At 35.7% G+C, this 18,555-nt stretch overlaps 1 protein-coding gene across 1 annotated transcript; it reads right to left on the bottom strand.

Moving 5' to 3' along the window:
* Positions 1-357: 357 nt before the first annotated feature.
* LOC144432561 (translocation protein SEC63 homolog) lies at positions 358-18,293 on the bottom strand. The gene is made up of 20 exons (XM_078120801.1): positions 18,154-18,293; positions 16,409-16,514; positions 15,148-15,262; positions 14,386-14,498; positions 14,099-14,160; positions 13,538-13,596; positions 12,864-12,914; positions 12,055-12,163; positions 11,642-11,736; positions 10,891-11,026; positions 9,733-9,825; positions 9,193-9,344; positions 8,062-8,209; positions 7,408-7,490; positions 6,389-6,448; positions 5,828-5,977; positions 5,107-5,400; positions 3,576-3,674; positions 3,023-3,127; positions 358-2,726 (listed from the first exon to the last, which is right to left on the bottom strand). The coding sequence occupies exons 1-20, from the start codon at positions 18,275-18,277 to the stop codon at positions 2,589-2,591; spliced, it is 2,292 nt and encodes a 763-aa protein (XP_077976927.1). The 5' UTR covers positions 18,278-18,293; the 3' UTR covers positions 358-2,588.
* Between the last annotated feature and the right edge of the window lie 262 nt (positions 18,294-18,555).

The raw sequence follows: 18,555 nt of genomic DNA, 5'->3' as shown, positions 1-18,555 counted from the left end.
AAGATTGTTGGAGCAGTCGGACCACAGTTGTTGGTCTGTGGAGATGGAGGACAGCCTCCAAGTGGGAACACAGAATCTAGACTTGTATACTGCCCTCTATAGTCTGGCAATACAGCTTAGTGCTTACCTCAATCAGTTGGTTTGTATTAGCCATGGGACGAGAAGTATACAATCAGGTTGGAAATAGAATGTAAAACAGCAATTCCTTTTGTATGTACATACACACTAAAGAGGTCTGTATTTGCCCTGTGATAATATGCATAATCCACCCACTCTTAGTCTCTTACAGTATCACATACATAAAGTCCAAACAAAGATTGCAAATTTAACAATACATTAAATTTATTGAAGAGGCTACTCAACATATGACATAGCTTAGAAAATTGCTAATATAGGATGAAGGAATGGGTGTCAAATGTCTTTATTACTACATTACTTTTGTATGAATTTGGAAACCCTACACCAGGCAATGTGTTATTAATTTTTACTTAGGGGACAAAATTTAATAAGTAATCCATATATAAATTCTATTAATTGAAACAATTTCTTTAAAATGTGTTTTTACATTCAGCACTTGTTTGAATCTCAAAATCCAATTTTGTGTTTTCAAGATTTTACTGGAAACATGAACCAGAGCGACAGACATCGAGACACTTTATATTTTCAACAACAGGTGGGGCTGACTTAACTTGACTGCAGTTGTTGTGTGTGGGAAACAGTAAAAGCCATTTTTTATCAATCTTGCACTGCAACACCTCTACACGAGACTTACTTAAAATTGGCAAATTGCACTTCAAAGAGACCCTGTTGTAAGCTGGGGGGGTCAGGCAGTATGGGATGTAAACAGAGTTTTAAAGCTTCACACCTCTATGATACAATAGTATATGCATTGCATGGGCATGGGATAAAGAGTTGTGAAGCACCTAACTTTTTGTTTATTTCCCATGATCCACTAGTAACCATACTGCATGTTTTGTTCTGCTCACCCATATTTACCAAATTCATATAGCTTGTCTGGGTAAGGGCAGCCTTAATTATATCTCTGTTTCTCATCATAAGGGAACACCTTGCAAACAATTGAAAGGTTACAAATATTTTTAAAAATATGGTGCACATGTGGGCAACACTTTCATAATTGTACGTTAACATTCTGAATGACTGAGAAATTACAAAAGTCACAAGGATGCAACCATTTTGTTTTCTTAAAAGTTCCAAAATTTCAGGTACAAACAATTTTTGCTCAAATGTGTGCTAGTGGAATCACTGTACAGTAAGTGACGTGCAAGTTTTTTCTAATCTATCTGCAGAGGGCATTAATTTAAAAAAAATTATTTTCCCAGATTTAATAAATATTGAGTTGATCAGGTCATGTGAAACATACAATCAAGTACTGCCACCCATACCCACCCTATGATGAAATCAGCGTTACTTGTGTTCTCTCTCTAAGAAATGGAGTGTAGCATGATAACATATTGTAAATGTCAGCAAGGATGAAGTAGTTGGCAAACACAATCTTGTGCGTTACAAAAACAACATGGTTCGTATTTAGAAAAGGTTCTACATCACCAGACAGTTCAAGGAGTTCAGTCGTGTCTGTAACCAACGTCAAGCCAGGTCATGTTTGTTACCTAGGATGTGAAGTGTGTAAATATGATACTGCAGTGTCATGTCTGTAACTTAGAATGTCGTGTCTGTTACCTAGGATGTCAAACGTGTAAATGTACTACACCGAGTGCTGTGTCTGTAACCTTAAATGTCATGGATGTCTTGTTTAATCTGTATGAATGTTGTCTGTAGCCCACGATGTTACACTATGTCTGTTACCTGGGATATCATGTCTGTAACCTATATCAAGAATGTCTATCACCGGTCTAACCTAGAATTAGTCTGAAAGATTTGTTGTGGATATTAGTTGTCACGGGTATACTTATTACAACATACAAGGAGTACCCACTATGGTAGACTGTAAGATCCATTGTGTCATTCTGCCCTCACAGGCCTCCTCTCTCATCAGTTGACCAATGTGTGAGGGCGCCCTTACAGTATTACTATGGTAAATGTTTCAGTCTAACCTAGGCTGTGATATGTCTGTAAACGATGTAAAGTCAATTGTGTTTAATATTTTCCAAATATAAAAATTCCATCAATTCCTTAGTTGTCCCATCATGTTCATCAAACATTGACACCCTACACTTTCCCAAATCCTGATGAATTTCTTGTCAATTGCATAACATGTACACATCCAGTGTTTTCACTAAGGGCGGTATAAAGTAGGTAAAATCTACCTGAGGTCCTCAGTCACATCGGTGTTTTTGTTCTTGGGAGGTAAGCAAGTACAATCTACTTGTATTCCCCACCAAAATTATGATATATGGTATGAAAAGATTTCTGAAATCATTTCTGTCTTCTGTTACTGGAGGTTTCCAGGCCTTAACCAAAATACCCCCTCTTACCGTTGCCACGGTTTCCTAACCTTAGTAAAAACACTGACGGCCTTGTCAATTCTGAAACCTATGAAATTTATATCGGAAGAATATGACGTGCAACTTTCTAAAACCAGTAAACCAGATCATGATTGGCGTATCTGTCTATTCATCTTGGTCACTGCCTTCATCATCAGTGGTGTAGTCCATCTCATCTTCACTATCATTCCTGTTATCATCTTCATCTGAAATATCCCATTGTGGATGGCTTTCTTCCACTTGTTTAGCTTCATGCACATCAAGCTGTCCACAGTGATGGGGAAATATTAGATTAGAATTGCACACAAGCTTTGAAATAGGTACAATATAGTTGGGAAAAAAGTTGTATAGTTACTGTAGTACAGTAGACGTCATATTACCCCTTCTGCTGTTATGTAGCAACTATTTCCCTCAGCTTTCAGCCTTGGGAAGTACCTGCTACATAACAGCCCTCAGAGTAATAGATGTCTACTTTCGCCCTCATAGTCAGACAGTTAGTGTATAATACTAGCATGATAGGCATCAAGTGTGCATGACAATATTGTTGTAAGACCTCTCACCTTGATCTGTTTTTGTACGTCTAAGTCAAAGTAGGAATCTGATCTAAGGCAGACATGATATTGATACTGGCCTGGTCTGGGGGGAGCCTGGAACTTTATCTGTGTCTGTGAGAAAAATAGTACTATGTAAAGTTATATTTACTAGATAAATCCCATGTACAGCAGAATATCAATACTGTATGCAGGTTTTAATCATATCCGATAAGAGCCACATGCATAAGTACGTCATGGATGGGGTCATTCCTGGGGTCAAATATGTGTTTAAAAATTATTGCATTTTCAGTCGTTTACACAACAATGCTGTTATTGACCCTCTCTGTTTTTGCCTGTTTACACACTTTATTTTAGAATGAAAATGGATAATTTTGAAACTGATCTGCGTTAAGTAGTGTTTTCAAATTGTTCAGTTTTCTTGTGCATTTTTTTGCCATCTCCATGTAAAAGGTAGGTGTGAACGCAACAAAAATAATTGTTGTCATTTGAAAACGACACCACGTAAAAAAAGAAATTTGTCATACTTTATGTTGACTGATATCCACAAGGTATTTCTCACCTCTTCCTCATCTCTAAGTGTACATATCTGTGTTGGGGTTGTCAGTAAGGTACGTTTCTTCTTGTCAGCAATATAAACCCACCACCATTCTTGCTTTTCCTGTGGAATACAACAATGACCTTAAAACATCAACATCTCACCAAGCCAAACTAGATCATTGCCAGTTTTATTTCTGTGAAATACAACATCCTACACATCTATGGGTGTATGTGTATATATGTATATATATATATATATATATATATATATATGGAAAGAAAAATAACATGTAGGATTCGAACCCACATCCCCGGCCTGAATACTAGCCAGAGTGCGCTAGCCAGCTGAGCTAACCTGCCAACTGTTAGATTTCCATGTGCCGATCTGATGTGTACCTTTCTATTCCTCAGCAGGTGTGAAGCCAATACTCATTAACCTGTTATTCAACCTAAGGATCTAAATTTGAATTCACAGGGACCCTGCCTATGAGTCAACAACTTAGGAATCGTTAATACTAAAGCAATGAGGATCGATACATAATGCTATGGCTTTTTAGATATATATATACATATATATCATTTCCAGACTGGACAGTAGTAATAAATGATACACAATATATTCTCGAGTAATAAATGAGTTGTAAAGTTACAAAGCTAATTATAGCAAATGTCCAATGGGCAAACATACTTGTTCGTCTCATCTCTGGACACTTAAAAATAACATTCAAGATTATCTAAAGATACGGATAGATAATCCGTTTATCCCAATCCTTGAACTGTATAGTTTTGAACATGTATGGTAGAACATGTAGTTGTGGCGCGTATCAATACCTGCTAACATTTTCCCATGGACTGACCATGTGTTACATTTTTTCTCTCTCTTCTTTCTGAACTCAAGTCATAGTTCAAAGTTCATGATAGGTCACATGGTATTTGTAACAATATACATTCACACCAGTGATTGATATTCTGGTTTCTCCCAATTTGCAACAATTGAAAGAAGTCATTACTGGGACAAGCCATTAGCCAAGCAAGTGGACTTGTTATCAAAGAGTACCAATATTTACACATGTGATGATGGGCTCTTACATAACACAAGTAAACAGCTGTAAAACCTCTATTCGGCCGTCTGCATGGTCTGCAATTGAGGCAAACCTTATCTCCGTCTTATATCAGTTGTTATCAATTTATTAGGCTATTATAAGTAACGCTACAAACAGCTTTAGAGATGCAAACAACTTTTATGACACCCGTTTTCGCCAGGCAAGCCCACGGGTTTGTTGCACTTGGAACGCTAATGGTTTGTGACTGTCATGGTTTCACATCAAGGGAAATGAGGATGAAAGTTTTGTGATGGAAGCCAGTTGCATTCAGATTGGCTGAGAATGTCATGGATTAAAACAGTCGAATGATTGGAAATAATGATGTTTCTAACGTACTGACTTATTCTGACCCCCACTGCCAGTCCAAAAGCTGCTTCAGAATAGCACTCCTAGTGGCCAAACTATGTAATCTTTTGTTTTTCTTGATCACCAAATATAGCATGTTCTCACCTCTGGATAGAATGGGCTGTGCACTTCATGGGTAAGTTTTGATTTAGCCTCTAAAACTTTTTCTCTCCTGGTAATATTGGCTTGTAACCCATCCCAATCATCCTCCTCTCCATCTTCGTCATCATCTTCATCATCATTAGGTCTGGGTGCATCATCCTCACTATCACTAGATCTATTACTGTGTCTGTCACGGCTATTGTCTTCGCTATCACTTTCTGCGTCAGCATCACTATGTCTATTGCTCTCATCATCTGACTCTTGGTTCTGTTCCTTCCCATGTACATCTTGAACTCTCTGTGTAGCAGTAATACAATGTAGCCATGATCATTATGTTAATACATGTACCATCATATGTAACCAACCAATGAGGGTACACTATAAAGGGTACTGGACTACCGTATATAGCTGCTTGGTGAACCTGGCCAATGAGGTCAATAAAGCGAAGCAAATTTGCAGGATTTGTTTTGCACAAAACCCATGGAGAAATGCAACAAACAACTTCCAGATACTGCACTGTAACACAGACATCTTCAAAAACCCAATCTTCCCACAAATAATAGACTGGATCTAACAGGAAAATAACATAAGTAAAGACTGGGTCTGTTGATGCCTTCAAAGCATCCATCCAGCTTGACTAATTACCCTCTCTCTCTCCGTTGATCATATAGATACATATGTACAATTAACTGAGTGAAGACTGAGAGTCTAAAACTGTACTTACGTTGACTTGGTTGGTCTTGTTCTGCTGTACTGCTTTCTTCACTGGTTTCTTGGCAGGTTGTTGTTTACCTTTTTTAGGTTTGTTCTTTTTGCCTTTCCTCTGCTTTTCCCACACTTTGGGTTTATTTTTGGTAGGTTTGGGTGAATCATTCTGAAATTAAGACCATACAAGATATTTACACAAATTACTCACAATATCAAGATTTGACAATAATCTCATCGTATTTGACCACAAGTCAGGTTTGCTATCCTCTCCTTCCTCACAGCCCTGTGTCTTGGTATGTCCCTATTCAATTGTTATCTGAGATTGGTCCATTCTTGGTTTTTGGGAGGAGTAATGGGTATATTCTCTCCTCTCAGCTCAAACATCCGTGTGTCTTGATACATTCCTCTATTACCTAAAGATACATTGGTCCATTCTTGGTTTTGAGGGGGTAGTCGATATATTTCTCTCCTCAAAAACAACCCTATGTCTGGGTATATCCCTATTATTATCTGAAGATGGATCAGTCCATTCTTGGTTTTGAGGGGTGTACTATATCATAAAGAGGAGTAAACTTACCCTTTCTTGTTCATCTTCTTCCCCTATACCATCCTCATTGATATCATCATGCTGAAAAAACTACAATGTATATATATATATTATACTATCATTTATCATACATTATACAATGCATGAACCATTTAGAACAAAAATATGGAATATATACTCTGGTCATTCTACATTATAACAATACGTGTCTCTTTCACGTATGTTCGAAATATGAGTGAAAATGTTCACAATTGTCATTACTTTCCCCGATTTTTCTTTGATATTACTGGCACTGGTATAATTATGTTATTCTCCATTATTTTTTTTTCATTCAGCCAGAAAATACTCAGTGACCTATTTTCCTTGGCTGAATGAAGAAAACTATTGGGGGATAACATCTACCCGGTAATCCTACTATTGACCACACTGAACATACCAGTAATTTCTTACAAAATACAATCTACAATATGGAATAAATGGAATAAATTTCTTTATGCTGAATAGTTCTTTAAGTGTATAAACAGTTGTTTCCCAAGAAGTCCAGTGAGGGCCATTCCTCATGGGTTCAGTGTTAATGCAGGAGGAAACCGGAGTACCCGGGGAAAAGCTGCGTTGTTTGGTAGAGTCAAACTGAACGACACTCTTCTTACTTACAGTGTAGTAAATTTAATCAAACCTGAATGAGTTCAAACCCCTACCGCAGTGGTAAGAATAAAGTGGTTTAACCACTCGGCCACCGACAACCCATGTTTATGTCAACAAATTAAACCTTGCCATTTCTAAATATTTATGATTATTTTATTTGAAGGTATTAAGCACTTAGCAGTATATTTGTTGACTCCATGAGATATTGTGGGTCTATGGCAAAGGCATTAACTGAACAATGAAAGAGGAACAAATTTCAACTTGGTATTTCTCAGCAATCCTGCATACTGTATATGATGTAAAGTCATGAAATGGCAGTATTGTTCCCTTTTAGAAGTGTGTTAAAATATGTAATGAAAACAAACTATCAATAGAAGCAGTGAATGCAGAAAATAATGACTCACCTCAAGTGTTTTTCTAGTCAAAGTCACTGTAACGGTGACAATATCACCAGCTCCAATATGTGCACCATCTTCATCATCCAAAACTGAAAGATAAAAGTTTTCATTCTCTCTTGAACTTGAATTTGAACTATAGCAAAATTCTAGATACATTTCTAATGATAAAAGTCCAGTAATGGAACATTGAAATCATATAAATGTACACAATCCTTCATTGAAGCTTGTAATAAACTATCCACTACATTTTGGCATGCTACAGAAAATCTCCACATCACTTCTGAGATTCAATTCAAATCTATCTCTTCACGATCACTAAGTGGACCACAATTTTAACTCCAATAAATCCATTAAAAACTCACTTTCCTTTCTAGAAAGATGTAGAGTGGGAGAATGGAAATCTAATAAACCCCAAAACTGTGAAGAGAGCTACCCCTAGGTTGACTGGGCACAGGCTACAGAAAATTTCCATTATAATGGTGAAATTCCAATCCATTACAAGCTGTTGACCTTTGACCTGACCTAATAGTCTCTTACCTTCCACATCCATGACACTAAGCTATTGACCTTTGACCAGGTCTAAGTCTCTCTTACCCCAGATCTAACATCCAATACACTAAGCTATTGACCTTTGACCTGCCATAACAAAGTATCTCTTACCTTCAGATCTGACATCCATTTCTACATGTGGCATTGAATTTAAAACATTCATCACGTCATTATACTTGTCATCTTCTAAGTTCCTCAACAACGCACGTCGATCAGCTTCCTTCATGCCAGCTAACGCCCTCAGGTTGCGTATATTACGCTGTAAAAAATCAAACACATTGGTTACATTACTACTACTAGTACTCAGATCATGTCAAACGAGTCAAGTAACACTACATAATTTCTTGAAGCATTAAATAATTCATTGTGACATAGTAATTGTTTGCTTTCTTATCTTAGTGTGTGTATAATGTTTACAAATTATGTAATTGTATGCTCCATATTCATAATTTTAATTAATATCTGTCCAGCAAACCATACCATAGAGATAAGGGAACGTCCCTCCAGGAAATGACGATACTTCATAAACTGGGGGTTCTGGTGAGTCATTTTTTTAAGATTTCACATCACATAAATTTTGCTCGGCTTTTTCATCTCTATTGTTTTAGCAGTGATACACCATTGCATCATGGTCTCGACAGACACAAATATTTATTAGGTGAACAATGCATATTCATAACTTATTTATCTGAAGGAAATATACACTTAGGATTTGGTGTTTCTTGGCAATTGAGCAAACTTTATGTGATGTGAAATCATGAAATGACACTCCAGAACCCAAAGTTTAAGAAAATAATAAAACCAACTAGATAAAGGAAATTACTAGGAAAGAATTTTTATGGAAAATGTGCTCCTGGACAAAGAGCTATTGTACTAACCTCCTGCACAAAGAGCTATTGTACTAACCTCCTGCACAAAGAACTATTGTACTAACCTCCTGCACAAAGAACTATTGTACTAACCTCCTGCACAAAGAGCTATTGTACTAACCTCCTGCACAAAGAGCTATTGTACTAACCTCCTGCACAAAGAGCTATTGTACTAACCTGCTGCACAAAGAGCTATTGTACTAACTTCCTGCACAAAGAGCTATTGTACTAACCTCCTGCACAAAGAGCTATTGTACTAACCTCCTGCACAAAGAGCTATTGTACTAACCTCCTGCACAAAGAGCTATTGTACTAACCTCCTGCACAAAGAGCTATTGTACTAACCTCCTGCACAAAGAGCTATTGTACTAACCTTTCTTGTAATACAATGCCTTAGTACATCATCATTAAAATGAGGTAATTGCAACAATGGAGATTTATGTTCCCAGGAACGCTGCACAATCATTTGACTTAACTTCATGCAATTTTCAAATGTTTCCAGGCGAGGCTCACGTCCAGGTTGAACTTCAATAAAAAGAAAAGAGATCTAATTATTCAACAATATTTGCTGTATGGACACAGATGTCTAACTAAAGTTACACACAGAACAGCAACTCTGGCAATGTGTTGCCATAAATCTAACATGTTGGATATTTTCGCATTGTTGCCAAGCCAGTCTTGGCAATGCTGCCACTGGGGTTACACAGATAACAGTGACCGATGATGCTATGTGTTGCTTGTTACATTGCCTGTGTAACCCAGGCTAGTGTGTTTTTGAAGAAGCAGTGAGACAGAATGAGAGAATATGTTTGCGAGATAAAAAATGTCAAATTAATCACATTACACCTGAGAAAAGCAGAGACAAATGAAACGACACACTTTGATGATTCTTGTATACTCATTTCTATCTTACCTCTGCCTGCATTGGCATAGTGAAACAATTGTGAACAAACACTGATCATTTCATTAACCAACATAGGGCCTTTCTTCAGCATGTATTCCAGATCTGCAAGGAAGTATAAGAAATATATGAACATATTAGACGATTAATGTAGAATGGCTTTACTCTAGTAGACTGCCATAATAAGACATACATTGTACACCATCAGAATTTATCAAATAGTTTGATATAAACAAAATTAAAATATTTCATCCCAACAATCAACCCTACCAGTGAGTTAAAGCTACACTATACTTGCAACTTGAACATTTTTTGAAACTTTTTTGTTAGATGTAATGACTTACTTGTCATATTGTACACCCTGAAAAGTATTGAATCTACTGTGGGTAAACATATTTGTGTAGCAGTACACATAGTATGATGCAATATAGCCAATCAAATTGATTTCTAAGTCAGTACCTAAAAGTCAACGCCCAAATGCAATCACAATTTCAACCTGTTGCTGTACTACTTATGGATATAATCAACCTCTAATTAACGTGTACTGTATCTAATTGATGATATTCTAATAATTTTCAGTGAATATGTTTTTGGTTGACTGATCGAAATAATGATACCCTGTTACAACTAGTGCTGCTTTAAAGAGATCATATGGATGAGGATTGAGTATTTATTTTGGATTTTTTATTTGTGAAACAATTTTATTATGGCTTCCTACATGAAAAATCAATGTGAAACAACATAGACCAAGTCTATGTTTGTAAATCAATACATTGCAAAAGACTGATAAATGTGTAAAATCTTTGTTATTAAATTATTGTACGTACAATAACAAACTTTTTTTTTTACACATTTTTTAGCTTTTTGCAGTGTCTTGAGTTACAAACACACACTTTGCATATGTTGTTTCACATTGATTTTTCATGTAGGACACCATGATAAAATAGTTTTATAAATTAAAAATCCTACATAAATACCCAACCCTCATCCATATATCCATTTTAACATAATCCTTAGAACTGTCAATCACATCAGTGACTATTATTTTTCTATAATGAGAATGATACATACTAAACAAACACAAAACCCATGTTTGAACTTATACAATCACATCTGCATTGAGAAATCTCATTTCAAGATTTCAATATCATATCAATCTTTCATAATTACCTTTATGCAAAGTCTTGGGATTCAATTCTTTCTTGGCTAAGTAAGCATGTAGCAAGGCTCTGGCTTTGATAGCATAGGGGTAACACATAGGTTTCTCCTTCACTTTCTCATTCACACCAGATAGATCCCTTATCAACTGTAAGAACATGCAATTTAATTTCATTATTACAAAAAGCTTGAACAGAGACTATATGGGATACCAAAACATCCTCCTTCTGAATCACAAGTATACCCTGTCTACCCGTGGAGAAAGGACCACCTTTAATATGTACTAACACATAAGTCAATGTTCTCCCTCGATGTTTTTTTTTTTTCATTAGATGGTTAAGATAGATACTTGTAGTAAAGTTGTACCTTTAGTAGTTACCAGTTACAGGAAAATAGGTCTGGTAGCTATTTTTATTTCATTTTTTTGCATAAAAGCACTCAGGATTCACACGAGGACTTGGTGCACTTGTTACCACCTTGTTCAAGATGAACACTGCATGGGGAGAACAGACACACAGAAACACAGACAGATAAACACAGACACAGACAGACAGAGACACACAGACACAGACACAGACAGACAGACAGACAGACAGACAGACAGACAGACAGACAGAGACAGACAGACACACTCACACAGACACAGACACAGACACAGACACAGACACAGACACAGACACAGACACAGACACACATACACACACACACTACTTTTGAGGATTGTTATCCTTTTTGGTGGAAAGAAACTAAGCGTTACTCTTACCATAGGAACTTCTTCATTATCACTAGGTCTATACTGAATTTCAGCATTATGTCCTTTCTCAAACTCCCATGCAGCAGTGAGGACCATCATAGCACCTGATACGCACCAATACAAAATAAAGTATTACGTACAGTGATAATTAGAATTGGGTAGAATTTAAACTATACCATTGAAACTCAAGAATATGAAGGGGGAGAATATAATTTCTTGATGTGCAGTGAAAGTAGATGAAAAAAAAGTTCTTGATGTCAACCCTGTGGGTATCTTAATCTTCAATAATCTGAGATTTTTTTTTAGTGAATATTGTTGTCTAGTTGCCAGTAAAACATTGTTGTCTAGTTGCCAGTAAAACATGTATAGAAGTAGTAGAATATAAGTGATACGTTTGATTAGAACAACTTCTGCCTACTTACGTTTGATTGCCATATTTTGAGTTTTATGGAAGAAATAAAAGAATAACTGTGTTGTATCCAGTAGAATCTGGTCAGCACTAAATTTGATAGATCTATACCACCATGTACCCTGTAGGAGGAGATATGATATTAACAGTGTTGTTATGTGTCTTTGGCACAATTTATATGTGTATGTGTTTGTGTATGTGGAACTGTGTGTGTGTGTGTTTGTTTGTGTGTATGAATGCATGCAAGTGTGTGTGTGTGTGTGTGTGTGTGTGTGTGTGTGTCCATGTCTGTGTTTATTTTATCATTGTATTTGTATGCATTTGTATACACAATTTGATGGAATATCCATAAGCAATACACCCCAAGGTTTTGACCGATTAATCACACATATGGATGAGCATAAGCAGTATAGGTATGGCAGCCATGATGGATGCAGACGACATCTTTTGACTGTCAAATACTATTCTCATTCAGGGCCACTTGGAGGCATGCCAACTGTGCTATACCACAATTTAAGCACAGTTATTTTGCTGTCTAGACCAATCATACCTCTCAATTTGCATCCTCAATATACTGGTATAATATAATATGCATTTTAGGAACAAGTAAGAATTCAGACATACAGAATAAAAACATTAATACCGGTAACAATTTTCACACTGACATTTTAATCTAGGTTTTCAACGAAACGTGGCTTAAAATATTTTAATGAATCTGTCTCGTTCCTCTTCATTTAAAGTTAAATTTAGATCAACACTGAAATTCATACTATAATTTTGGATATGTTTTTTTATTAGACACACATCTGAATATGTACATACCACAGCTGCAGGTAAAACCACCATAAACGCTATACCATATGCTGCAAGTACCTATGGGTATGCAACAAACAAAATATCAAAATCACAAATTTTTTACAATCATTTTGTTCCCATCAACAGCAGAACAAAATCATTTCTAATGAACTGAATGTCAGATACATTAATCTATGCCAAATTCAAAATGAAAATTCTAATGCATGGATTACCAATCAAGACACTGTAATATAACATGGTTGTCATGGTTAAATAGCAATATATTTATCTTGTACACAAAGACAGTTTGGCTCCACTTGGAAAATAAATAATTTTCAACTATGTACACATTCTCTCTCAAACCAGAGTTATTATTTCTTCCAATACACTTCTAAATAATAGTTGGGACCGACTCGTTAAGAACGGTGCTGTAAAACAGTCGTGGTTTGCGAATTGCGACGATGCTATGTACTTTTGTGAGTAAATACATTTAGCTAAAATTTTCTGTCTGTATAATTACCTTTGGTAATTAACATGTGAACGTGATACCTTGATTTATTATGGCACAAAAACAATTTCAGCTAAATATGTCAAAATAATCTGGTACCAAAATACATATATTCACCGTATACAAGAATACTGAATTCATCATGTCTGAATGAATGAATGGTGAAGAATGGATTATCACTTCACAGACTTACCCACACAGAGTTTTGTTTTTCTACAATCCATGCTGGCAGTGCGATACCAAAACTAGTGGCTGCAGATGAAAAAAAAACAAAAAAACATTACATATTCGTGTAATACAATCCAGACAAGTTCAAATAGTACATCTTAATTTGATAACACTCCTTAAAACATTTTAATTTAATATACAAGTGAAGAAAAAAAATTGATATTAAAAAAAATTTTTTTAATTTTACCATATCCCTCCCTTCCTCATCCAGCACTCTTTTTAACATATTATACACATTACTACATCTGTACCACAATCATTTGACCTTCAAAATTCTATATAAGGTATGTTTGTATGATCTCCATGCCTGAAATTATCCCCTTACACTTACATGTCACAAAAATCCACTTAAAGTAGTGAGATGTAAATTAAATTTTAAATCTCAAGTTACTGGATAAAATTACAATGTCAAACAAATGTCAAATATACTGTATGTTGGCCATTACAGAATTTATGAGACAATTACTGAGAAGTGCTTCTATTCTATGTTGGCTATTTTCTGTGTACATCTACTACAGGATGCTACCTTGAGGACCATCTGGATTTCCATGTTCTTCCCAATTCTTCTTTGCTTCTTCATCTGTTAATCTGGGGAAAGAGAACAGAGGATTTAAAAACAACCAGAGAAACAGAAAAACAAAACTGACACACATCATCACACGATAAATTAGATTTCAATAACTAGTTTGGTCAAAATTCGGCCACTTGACCCATTTATGATTACGTCACGGGAATATGGAAAATAAATGACACTGTTTGGAAAGTAAGAAATGACTACAATCCACCAAAACAACAGTCTTAAACTCTACTTACGCTTCATAAGCTTTTGCTATCTTCATAAAAGTCAGGTGATCACCGCCTTTATCTGGATGATGTACCTTACTCAACTGTCTGTATTTTTTCCTAATTTCCCCAGTGGTTGCCCCCTGTCAACCAAATAAACAAATAAATAAATAAATAAATAAATACAAGCAAATGTTAATGAAAGTGTTTTTTGTTAGGAGCCATGCTTAGGTAAAATGTACCCGAGTTCCCAACAATTAAATGACAACACACACACACACACACACACACACACACACACACACACACACACACACACACACACACACACACATTTAGCAATAACACTTTTGAATATTGGCAAAATAAAATTAGTAAAAGCTATTGAAGTCAATAGTAATCTTTTACAAAAGTTTTGTCAGCTACATTTTGTATAACATGGTTTTTCAAAATAGATTCCAAAAGGGTAACTTTATTACTATAGTATTACTATATAAAATCACTCCGATATCAATTTCTATTCTACTATCTGCATAGTAAATTTGACCTTGACATTACAGTACGCACATAAAATCTGTCCGAGTTCCACAATCATTTACTGGGGTTTGTCACGAATATCATGGTATAATGTATTGGGAAACTATGTCAGTTTTACCATATTCTCCCCTTCTGTTACTGGGGTTTCCCAACCTTAGCAAAACACTGCTTGACTATACACCCCCCACCCCCACCCCGCCCTTCAACACAAGTAAATCTTGTGATTATTCTCAGAATGCGTAAACATAAACATACCCTGTCAATTTGTAGTACTTCATACGGATCAAATTCCACAGTTTCTGTCTTTACTTGGGATGCTTTGTACGCTAATATTATAAATATAATCCATGCTGCAAATAGGAAAATTTTTCTGAAAAATAAAACCAAAGACAAGTTTAATCCTCTTTTGTTTATATCTGTAGTTGGTGGTAGAGTAGTGATTTGAATAAATGTATTATGACATAGTCTCTGTCCTAGCTTGGTACACAATGACTGTGAGTATACCCAGACACTTTGACTTTGGTTCATTACTTCCCTTGAAAGAATATCACATGCACTCACTTCAGTAGGGAAAGTTGTCAATATCCTTCAATTATGCTGGAAAAGTTTGTGTCACTCAGTACAGTCAAGCAAATGTGGTAAGAACTTAGCTTTCCCACCATGCACCACAGCCAACTGATAAACTGTCTGTCAGTGACCTGACTACAAGAATGCACAAGTAAGAAGTGGATGATATCTACCCTTCTACAAGTTGCACAATTATCCTAGTTTACTAACACAGCTAGTAGCTACATCAAAGACAGTAATGTCAACAGAAAAGTTTATACACTTCCAACAATTCACCCAATATCCCAATTCACGAGTGGGGACCACACAATAGCAATTCCACAGGAAAACAAGTCTGAACAGATGTTTAAAGGGACACAGTCTGTCACTTTATTTGTACAGAATTATTTTCATTTAATATTGAATCTAACTTTTGTTGTACAACTACATGTACTAAAAAAAGATAAAACATGTCAAATCTTGTATAATTTCTATGAAAGGAAAAATCCAGCAAGTCAGACTTACATTTTGTGTTTCTGCCTTTAGTACACTTTAACTGAATAATATAAAGGACACACCCTGAACCCTGGTATGCTAGTATACAATATTGGGACACCCTTAGTAACCTTGCCTTCTCAAAGACCAATAACATGTAACATACCCAGTATCTTGCAGTCTAGCTGAAACCAATTTTAGCCATACTGATATACTGATAACAGTCTAGCTTGCAGATACACCACTATATCATTAAATACAATATAAAACTCAAATGTCCTTGATAGTATAGGACAACTATGCCAGGTTTGGTTTACGTTGCAATGTCTAATGCATACATGTACAAGTATACATGTACAGGCAGATGGACTGACAATAGGATTTTCCTGCAGTAGTGCCATGATCTCAACAAGTTCTTGCTATTGGTGACTAAAAAGTTGCATAGTACTTAGTACACAATATAATATAACTGTACCTGAATTTGACTTTGAAGTGGGCTCTAGGATCTTTATTTTTAAGCCGTCCCCTTTTATTTTCACATGGTTCACAATGACATTGCTTACTCAATTTGTCTGGATCCTCTGGAGAAAAAAAATTAAAAAAATTAAGTTACATTTCACATCAAATTTGTAGATGTGTGGTGACATCATAATCTCTCATACAGAAAAAAAATGTTCACTCTAATACAACCATACCTGCTGCACATGACAGGAATTAGTTTTTTCATTACTTGTGTGCGTATTTTTGACTTATTTGAGCTTCTGTAAAAGTATGCTGGTATCACGAGTGACCAAATTCTATCTACATTCCACAAATTTGTAAATTTGTTAAAAGGTATATTGTACAGGTAGGTACACGGTCTTCACTATCTGTCCACACTAGAGCTTTTCACCACAGTAATCTCTATGTAGACTGTAAGATACGTTGTGACGTTTCGCCCTCACCGGCCTCCTCTCTCCTCTGGTAGGGGTTGGCTGATGTGTTAGGGTGCCCCGTCACAGCATACCTTACAGACTAATCTGTATGCTGGAGATCAACTAACTAAAGAAATAAATGGTTTGTACTATTTACCCAAACTGTACTGTACAGCTTTCATCCACAGTCACTTGTGCACTGAGGATCTGTTGTAATACTCAAAATTCAAAGTATCAATATTGCAGAACTGATCCTCAGCACACAAGTGACTGTGCCTCACCTCACTAAAAGAACTGCAAGTCTACATTCTGATTCACACATATGTTTGTGTCAGTGTGTGTGTGTGTGTGTTAATTAATGTACATCCTCTCTCGATGTCCACACCTGACAACCTAGACTGTCAACAGTTGTCTAGACTTTTTTTGTAATTTATCTTTAATACTATTGTCATTGAAATTAATAGAATTAAACATAACATGGGTGTGCGTTGGACATTCCATGAAGTCAAGACTATATTTTGTGTGTTCGACTACTCAGTGAGTAGTGAGCATTCTGTATTTGGATTGTACATGCTGACTATTAGATTGTATGTTATAGGTTATGTATTTGTACACAATTAGTATTTAAATAGAAGTTAAAACATACTTCAGAAGTTTTTTTTAGGAATATGACAAAACTTACATGTAATCTGCAACTGACAACCTTGAATGTGATGTAAAGGATTCCCCCCCCCCCCATATACTTTTCAGTAAGTGAAACATTACGTGTAATTTTTCACATGAGACATAACTATTAAACTAACCAGCAGTACACAAAATGGTCAGATCTGCCTTTAAAGTACGATGCAACAAGTTACTAAAATTTCATATTTAAAAATTAGCAATTAAAATCTGCTATTCTGCTAATTGTGTCTGACACTTTATAACCAATGTTACAAAGAAAATAGCTTAGTTTTAATACCAATGAAATATTTATCAAACTATTACTTAGTATTACTATTAAAAGACCAAGCAAACATTGTACACGTCCTGACCTTACATTAATTTGTTTGTTTTTTAATTTTAAAATTCCTCATGTTATTGGGGTCTGAAATTGTCGACCACGACTATCATATTCAAAATAAAATCACTAAATCTGAAATTCCAAATGTTGCTGTCCACGGATAATTCTGGAATATACCGGGACCACAGTTTTTTGTAAGATCAGACACACGTATCCTGATCCTAATATGTTTACGGTTCAAAATAGACGCAATATGTTTCGCAACGGAGAGATATGAGGACGGTTGTCGTAGATTTTTCTTACCTTTCTTTTCTTTAGACGGCCATATTAGATACGTCAATGGTATAAGAACTAACGCATATACGGACACTACAAAATATAGAAATGCTCCGCCAGATTCGTCGTATACGAACTGGGCCCGAGCCATTTTTTATCCACGCTTATCCGGGTGAAAATCGATAGCATTCTTTCACAGTACAGAATACGACTGTGCTTCATAAGAAGTATTTTATCTTTATTATGTCTAAATATATTATGTAAATAAAAAAATAATATTGATACATATACATTGTACATGGTTTTATAACCAAACAAATTACGGATAACAAATAAAGAGATGTTTTTTGACGAATACAAATACTAAAGTTTACTTGCTACTTTCGTTTTGTTCTTTGACCTGCCTCTAGAGGGTGCCTCTCACAGGTC

The sequence above is a fragment of the Glandiceps talaboti genome, chromosome 3 (genome assembly GCF_964340395.1).
Source record: "Glandiceps talaboti chromosome 3, keGlaTala1.1, whole genome shotgun sequence".
NCBI lineage: Eukaryota > Metazoa > Hemichordata > Enteropneusta > Spengelidae > Glandiceps > Glandiceps talaboti.
Note: the sequence above shows the minus strand (reverse complement) of the source record. Positions and strands in the feature narration are given on the sequence as shown.

Coding starts and splice junctions, on each gene's coding strand:
- LOC144432561 (XM_078120801.1), bottom strand. CDS start 18,277: ATGGCTCGGGCCCAGTTCGTATACGACGAATCTGGCGGAGCATTTCTA. Junction 16,515..18,153: donor GCCGTCTAAAGAAAAGAAAG/GTAAGAAAAATC, acceptor TTTTTTCTCCAG/AGGATCCAGACAAATTGAGT. Junction 3,128..3,575: donor CACTTAGAGATGAGGAAGAG/GTGAGAAATACC, acceptor TTTTTCTCACAG/ACACAGATAAAGTTCCAGGC.